This window comes from Poecilia latipinna, unplaced genomic scaffold, assembly GCF_001443285.1.
Source record: "Poecilia latipinna isolate Pla-1442-1.1 unplaced genomic scaffold, P_latipinna-1.0 Scaffold205, whole genome shotgun sequence".
NCBI lineage: Eukaryota > Metazoa > Chordata > Actinopteri > Cyprinodontiformes > Poeciliidae > Poecilia > Poecilia latipinna.
The window spans coordinates 85472-93792 of record NW_015112821.1 but is presented as its reverse complement, the minus strand read 5'-3'; the positions used below and the strand labels follow the sequence as shown (position 1 = coordinate 93792).

At 39.1% G+C, this 8321-nt stretch overlaps 1 protein-coding gene across 4 annotated transcripts in view; it reads right to left on the bottom strand.

Annotated features, from left to right (window-relative positions):
* Nucleotides 1-2466: 2466 nt before the first annotated feature.
* The window catches only part of wwp2 (WW domain containing E3 ubiquitin protein ligase 2), a 63167-nt gene continuing 57312 nt past the window's right edge, over nucleotides 2467-8321 (bottom strand). For all 4 annotated transcript variants that reach the window (XM_015031387.1, XM_015031390.1, XM_015031389.1 and 1 more), the window contains 7 exons: nucleotides 6980-7113; nucleotides 5866-6006; nucleotides 5643-5763; nucleotides 4984-5088; nucleotides 4782-4878; nucleotides 3989-4061; nucleotides 2467-3097 (listed from right to left, as the gene is read on the bottom strand). In XM_015031387.1, coding sequence (XP_014886873.1) covers nucleotides 2998-3097; nucleotides 3989-4061; nucleotides 4782-4878; nucleotides 4984-5088; nucleotides 5643-5763; nucleotides 5866-6006; nucleotides 6980-7113 — 771 coding nt within the window. In that variant the 3' untranslated portion in view covers nucleotides 2467-2997. The remainder of the gene's footprint in view (nucleotides 3098-3988; nucleotides 4062-4781; nucleotides 4879-4983; nucleotides 5089-5642; nucleotides 5764-5865; nucleotides 6007-6979; nucleotides 7114-8321) is intronic.

The window sequence follows — 8321 nt, the reverse complement described above, 5'->3', positions numbered from 1 at the left end:
CCCCTTTTTTTTACAAACAAAAAAAAAAAGGAAAAAAAAAAAAATTTATTTTTGAAAAAAAAAATTTAAAAAAAAAAAAAAAAAAAAAAAAAAAAAAAAAAACTAAGACCTGGAAGTCTGGACTAAAGCGCAATTATCATATTCAAAACCACAACATACGGAGGAATAACAGAAAAGACATGCGACTAACTGTTGAATAACCTATCACATGACATATAAATATAATGTCAATTTTGTTAATTCTGGGCGCACAACGTGGTAGCAATGTTTCTTTGTAGCAAGAAGGCAAATGTGTTAAACTCAAGGCCTGGGGGCCAAATCCGGACCACCATAAGTTTTTATGTGGCCCTTTAGACTCTAAGAACTAGAACTTTAAAGATAACAGATATGTGCTTAAAAATTTTTATTGAGTAAAAACAATTTATATCTGTATAGTGGCAAATTACATCAAAAATAATAAGAGACAACTATTTAATATTTTAACTTTGCTAGTGGGCAGTTTTATCACTGCATTCTGCCACAACCAGTCCTTTGGAGACATTCATGATCTTGAAATGCCCCAAAATGAAAAAGAGTTCAACTCCCTCCCTGCTCTACAGTGTTTGTCACAGAGTTCCCCTGTGACAGGTTGACATCCTGTTCAGGATGTACCACTATTGGAAACAGGCAGATGATTTTTTGCATTGTAGTCCATTTTCACAGATCACACCGGTTGTTTCTCCTTCTGGTATTTAAGCGTTGTCTTTTGATGTTCTGTTGCACCTTTAAGGTATTTTCAAACCCAGATGTAGTCACTGCCAGCGGCCAGTTCGTATCTTTGCTCAGTAGGACTTACAGCAAACCGCTTATGCTACTTGGAACATTTCCATTGCCCCCAGTTCAAGACTGGAACCATTGTTGGCAACAGTGGGGATGACATGACAGCAGTTTGTTTGTGTGGCTGCATTTCAGCATCTATTTCCAATTATTGAAAGCCTGCCGGCCAAACCACAAACTGCGTCTCGATGAGTGGAAAACGCCGCCGGCTCCGGCACAGCTCTATCTGCACCAACAATCACTGACTAGTTTCGGTTTGTAGATTCAGAGGCACTGGGTTTAATTATTGTCAACATTGTTCACGTTCCCTTTGATGCTCTGAAAATCGAAAAATCAAGTTGTGTTTAAATGAACTGCCACAACTGATCGTAGGCCTAATAAAAATGAAATTGCCTTTCTCCAACAGCACTTTGTGGGGCATCGTCTGTTGCATCTCCAAGCAGCCGCTTCCCACCAAATAATTCATCCCAGCTCCTTGATTGGCATCAATATTCCTACAAACATGCATTTTGTATCTATGGCAATCAAGTTGCTAATGGACGCCGCCACTTTAAAATCTTTCAGCACCATTGGGACATCAAGCTTTACTCTGAGATCATCTATAACGAAGAATCCACACAGTTGAGACACTTTCTTTCACAACTTACATATTGAAGACCTTGCATTAAGGCATCAGAAATCAGCTTCAGCACAAAAATGTACCGCATGATCAGAGGGAAATGGCACGTTTAAAAGCTTGCAAACCTGTTAGTACAAGACTGAAACCATTAAAAATACATGCGTTTAATGGGAAGTTATATGATCAATCAATAGTCCCCTGATATTTCACGTTTGTTTTAGTTGTTCTGAACATAAAGGCATCTAGTTTCGCTGTGAAAGGGACTGCCTCAAACTCCAGGCAGATATACTGGAAGACAGTAGCGTGCAGCACATTGAACATTGTTGGAGTACAGGTACGTATCGACTTTGGACTTTTTCAGATGAGACTTTTCTCCTTTTACATGGGGAAAAATGAACTCGTCATTAGCTACAGTATGTGCCAAACTACAGAAACTGACCTATAAAGGAAAAGGAGTTACTTCACATCAATACTTAATGGCCTGAATTGTCTAAATATGTCATCAGAGATCAGCATCAACACAAGCATATGTGTAGGAACAAAAGCAGCTTCGCTCAGTGAAGATGCTTTTTGTTTAAAATGTTAAGGAAACATAAAAAAAAAAAATCCATCTTGTTTAACAAAGAACAGGCAAAGGAGAAACTCAGATGCGTTGTACTGCCAAGTACTGAAGGCAGTACTTGTTCTTGTACTGCCTGTTCACTGGGTCAGGAGGCTGTGGTGCTTCTCCTCAATAATTAAGCATCTATTATTTTCATACACCGTTAAAGGTCATCATCTGCATGTTGAAGGTAACTACAACATGATTCTATTAAATGGACTGAACTCTTTGCTAAGATTCCATTCATGTAACTTTTGTTTGTTTCCTAGAAGTTACTAGTAAAATACCATTAACTCATACATTATTAAACATAGAAAAACCTCCTGGAATAGTATTTCTGTGTTTTTCTGCACCCAAGACCTTTACAATTGATCACAGAGCAATTGTCCTGATCTAATTATACAAATCTGCAAAGGATGAATCGACTCTGTTTACGATTGAAGTCTCATTTATTTAGGGTCTGTACAAGAGAAAATGCAGACTTTTAAAATTAACATAAAAATAAAAAATAAAATCACATCTCCTCTCTCTAACCTCTGTAAAGGAGGTGCAGTAGTTCCTGATAATCTCTCGGATGTGTTCCTCTCTTTAAAACGCTAAAAGTGTTTGTCTCTGGTAGATATGTTACGCTGCATTCGTGGTTAACTGTGCTGTGGAGCGGCATTAAAGCTTTAATGCCGTCTGATTCTGGTGCAGTTTGTAAGCTCAGAGTGGTGCCACCGGCGCGTTCTTGTCAAATTTAGGCAATTACAATAAAGTGAGCGCGCGCACACACACACACACACACACACACACACACGTTCATTCGCTCTCGAAGCAACTCTGCTCTGACTTCAACTTTTTTTGTGTCGACAGACATCATCTGATTGCAAGTGATTGGTGAGACTGCAGCCCTGTGATTAACAAACGCAAAATAGGCTCGATAACAAAAACAAGAAACTATTTTGATGCTTTAACGGCTTCACTCCTGCCCAAATCCCTCCGTCTCCTCGATGGCGAACAGCAGCTTCTCTCTGAGCTGCTCCAGGCTCCTGTAGGGCGGCAGATCCAGACGGTTGAAGCTGAAAAGAACAGAAAACAGAGCAGCAAAGTTATGCATCCAGGTTAAGACATCCTCCTCCTCCTCCTACTGCTGCTTACATGGAAGACGCTGGGAAGACCAGCGGACACTGGACCGGTCTGTCAGAGACACACAGAACAACCAACCAACCAGGCAATATAAAGAGTTCAATCAAAAAGATTTTCAGGTGTTTGCAACAAACCAAAACATACAAAAATATGTTAAAATACAAGGATTTAAATGGCTGCTTTTCCCTGACACTGGAAGCCTGCAGCCAATCACGTATCAGGACAACCTGGGAGAAAACGTCACTCAGTCTGTGAGGATGCTGAAGTTTGGGAAGCACTGGACTTTTCTCCGGTACCAAAGAAATGTGAAAATCTGCAGAGGACTGCGGCCATCATGATCGTCAAAATTGAACCGCATTTAAAATCTCCGTTGGAATTAAAAAAAGGTAGATGCAATCAGTTGAATAAATGAATGAACTGGTTTCTTTTCACAGCAAAGCCACAAAAAGGACACTAATATCTGCTGAAACAGTTAAATAATTTTGAGGCTTCAACAAACATTATAAGTGTCACGATAAACCCTGGGTTTATCGAGAGAAAACGACTTATGATATTAGTCATGTAGAGCTATATAAATCACATGTTTATGCCTTTGGCCAGAACATGTGGGTTGAATAACTAATTTCAGCTGTATGCATTAATGTCTTCTGTTTGACAATCCAGCATTGTTCTCATTCAACGTATAAAAAAATGTGTTCCTCATCAGTAAGACGATCCGTTTAGCAAATCCCGTTTTCTAAAGAGTCACTGCTTCGAGAAGAGAAGTTGTTTTTTTTCTTACAGACTTGAGGTTTTTAGCAACAACCAACCAGTTAGTTTCTCACCATGTGTGGCTTCTTGGAAGCCAAGTCTCCTTCCCCACTCTGTCTATGCAGAACTTCTGGGGGCCGTTACTTCCTGCAGGGACGAAGAGGAGAACAAAACTCATCACACTTTCATCTGGAAACATAAATGAAAATGTTTCACATTTTTTCCTTTTCACCGGTTAAATTACCGTTCATGAATAAAAAAAGATAATAGTAAACTCAAGGAACTCATTATTGTTTTCAGAGCATCTGTAAGTAACTGAGCGATACTGTTTTACATGACGATCGAGCTGACAGTTGTAAAAAAAAAAAAGAAAACTCCACTGTTTTATTAAAGCAACATTTTTACCGTGACTATTTTGTCTGATAGAAATCATCTGGTCCTAATGAGGTTCTGAGATTTGTTTAAATCCAACTTTATCAATCATAACCAGTCAGCAGATGGAACGTTGTTATTACTGACTAAACACAGAAGAAAAAAAGTATGGGTGGAAAACAAGCTTGATGCTTCTATGGGACTTAAGGAGCAAAGTAGCATACAGGAGCGCTGAACGAATGAGAAATGTCTAGAAAAGCAGGAGGTATCTCAAACAGCATGAGACCTTCACATGATGCTTCAATAAAACTGAAGCATTGCTATAAAAGAAGAGCGAGAGACTGATGAGGTCAGACAGAAAATGACTTCTGAGAATTATTGGATTCTGGGGTGTACTTAGTTTTTCCATACACAACATTTCCCCCTGCGTTCGCCTCATCCCGATCAAACGCAGCGTTACTCGTCTCATCCTTTCATCCCGGTGAGCCGGTGTACCTATGAGCTCGGTGAAGCCTCCGACCGGCAGCCGACAGGTTCCCGTCACGAACTGCAGCAGACGGATTCTCTTCTCGTTGTCCATCTCTTTCACAACCTGCATGTCAGTCGCACAATAAAGGCATTTTTACTGAAGGTTCTTGGCTAATTCCAAACCTCACGTCAACGTTTGTGCAAGAGTGTATGTTTTGGACATCGTTACCTGCCAGAACCAGTGGATCTGCTTGCTGTTCTTGGTGTAGTGTCTGTAGATGGTGTTCTTCTGCCAGTCAGCCAGATCGATCTCCTGCATGCCGCAGAGCATCAGCTGAAAGCAAAGAAACAACATCGACGATGTGGTCAGAGTAGCTGATATAAAGTTATGTGTCATCAGCATGTTTATGGTAAGAAAAGCTGCATTACTCTATGATTTGATGTCCGTGGGAGAATGTAAATACTGCATAAAAGGGGCTCCGAGACTGGAGCCCTGAGGAACACCACATGGGAGCTTTGTTCACTCAGATTTATAATTGCCAAATGACCCAAAGAAACTTTTACTTATACACCAAATGTCGTCTATTTTTGTCTGAAAGTCGGGAAACTATGGGATAATAAATGGAAATTGTGTGGAAACCCTGTAAAGCAATTTAACAAGCACACAGTTCTGAAGTTTGCTGGAAACAGTTCTCAAGTTGAGATGTGGCAAGATGAATGCCTGCGTTATTCAGCCTGGGAGATTTTACAGTCACCTTCCTCGTTAAATAATTGGAAAATAGTCCAAGGATTTAACAAGACACTAAACACATGGAGACGTTTTGTGAACATTGTCACGTTTGCGCTGCAGCAGGTGAAATTCAGAGGCCTGACTCTGGTCCTCCTCACCTCCAGCTCCTTCTCATCGAAGTAGCGAAGCCACTCCAGAGGAACCACCTCATTGAAGCCGTCCAGGAAGGCCTTGGTCTGCTCCTCCACCCCGCGGGTGAACCTCCAGTCTGTCAGCAGGCTGCAGGGACAAAACACCTTCCCGTTTTCAAGGTCTGGCTTCCACCGTTTCTCTCACGTCTGCTGAGGCTTCATTCCTCTCCTGTGAAGTCCAACAGCTCACCTGATGTACTCCTCCTTGGTTTCTTCTGTGACCAGCTCGTCCTCTCCGCCCTCCTTCAGCGCGTGACTGGAGACCTTCCCGAGGATTTCCATGTCCTGTGCAAAATACAGCTCCACTCCACAGTCCTTCAGGTTGTTCTCTCTGGAGACAAAGAAAAACACAAAACGTGTTACAGCATCAAAAATCGTCTGCTGCGTTTTTACACACTTTTGACACTTTAAGATAATCTGATAGTCCATTTCTGATTGTAGACTTAAAACTCCTAAGGGGCTAAAATCCCATGTTTATTTCAAATTTCTAAAACTTACAAACTGATGGGCAACATTTATGTGCCGTTTAGGTAGCGTATTTGATAAGTGTTGATAAAAGTTTGATTTTTAGAGCCATACACGCATTTGTTAAAGATGTATTGCCAAAAAGCCGTACTTCATTTTGTAATACTTCTTTTATTATTATCATAAATAATATGATAATTATTTATGATAATTATTATATTTTCACATAATCACATATTTTTAAAAAAGTAAACTCTATAATCATCATATCTCTATTTCAAGTGTTATGAAAATAAGAGAAACCAGAAGGTATTCTACCTTTGAAACAACTAATACTTTGGATTTTTACCTATACAGATCAATATCTAAAAAATATGCACGAATATAAATGACAATACCTGAAACCTAAAAAAAAATTATATATATATATATATATATATATATATATATATATATATATATATATGTTTATAAAAAATAAAGTGAGCAGCAAAAGCCGCTGTATTAACAAACATAATGTCTCCCTTTAGCTACAGAAATATTAACAATATAATAAACACATTCAGGGATGATACTGAATTTTTTTCTATTAATTTACTCTTTTTGAACATTGATCTCTATTCATCAATTGACATTATGGTTTTATAATATATAGTTATCTATTTTAACAGTTTAAAAGTATGTTTGCTCATTTTTTTTAGAGAACATACCAAGATGCTGTTGAAATCTTAATTTAAATAAAAAAGTAAAAGTCTGGAAAAACATCCTGATTTTCTTCAGTTCAGAGGTTTCAAACCGGCTACGACACAAACCTAAAAACGAGCAGTGGCTTCACTTACTTAACCCACATGATGGAGTTATAAAACTCGGGATCTATGGACTCCAGGTCTTTCAGAGTTGGCTTCTTGTCCAGCATCCGCTTGTAGAACGGCAGCGTGAAGCCGGTGTCGATGAACTTCCCGTGGTACAGCGCCTGCAGGGAGGACGCCGTGCATCAGAAACCACACCGAGGCCGTCTGCAGCTCTCTGCTCAGATTCCCTCGAAAATAAACTCAAAGGTTTGTCTGCAGCTCGAACAAGCAGGTGATGTGTTTGAGTCATGGATGAAGCTTTTTAATGTACTTGTGTATATAAAAAAAAGATGCAGATGTCCTACGAAAACATCCAAATGATTTAGAGGAAACATTTTTTTACTGCTTTATTTTACGTGGCAGCATGAATAAAAGGTTAAATGACCGACATGCGGCGGCAGAACGCGTTTTAAAACGCTGCTCTGTGTTCCTGAACCAAGCTGGTGGACAGAGCAGCGCCTCACAAATGGATGAGACCAATGGTTTTTAGACAGAAACTGACATCACCTTGTGGCAAAAGTGTTAAAATTATAAATAAATAGATGTATGTCGACTGCATGAAAGCATCAGACCAAGTTGGGTTGGGATTCCTGAAATCATTTCTGTCCTGTGTCTGAATAATTAAAGGCAGATTTTTCTAAAAAACTTAATTCAAAGCCAGAGGTTCAACATAAATTACCTTTGTATGAGGAAGCATTGCTTTTAAACTTTGTGAGTTGGGTCAAAAGTTATGAATATTCTTCCACAAGCCTCTCTCAACCGTTTGTCCTTAAGCCACTTTGTAACTAATTTGGCATTAGTTTTGACCCACTGCCTATTTGAAACGCCCATTTAAAGTCAGGGAATAGAGAGGCTAACACACACCAACTAAAAGGTGATTCTGATTCGTTTCTCCTCTGATTTCATCAGGTTTAGGCTCCAGGACAAAATAAAGCACAGAGTCGTAATTTTGCCCTCTCGCTATTCTGGGATAATTTATGGTTATTTCATGGACACATGGTTGAAGGAAGTAGGTCACTGAAAACTCAATCATTAGGTGTTGGTACTGATGACTCACGGGGGGATTATCTGGTGCCTATTTAGGTGTTAGAAAGGTTTCAACAGCTATTATTTTTTTTACAAGAATCATGAACGGGTCTTTTATTTCTATAATCGTTGCAGCCAAAATCACTCACATAAGGTGCGTGACTCACACGGTCAATTTGTTACAGACTCAGAAGAGCTGCTGCCTTCTTTTTGTGTCATGTACACATAATAAAAAAAAAAACCAAAAAAAAAAAAAAAAAAAAAAAAAAAAAAAAATTTAAAAAAATGGGAAAATTTAAAAACC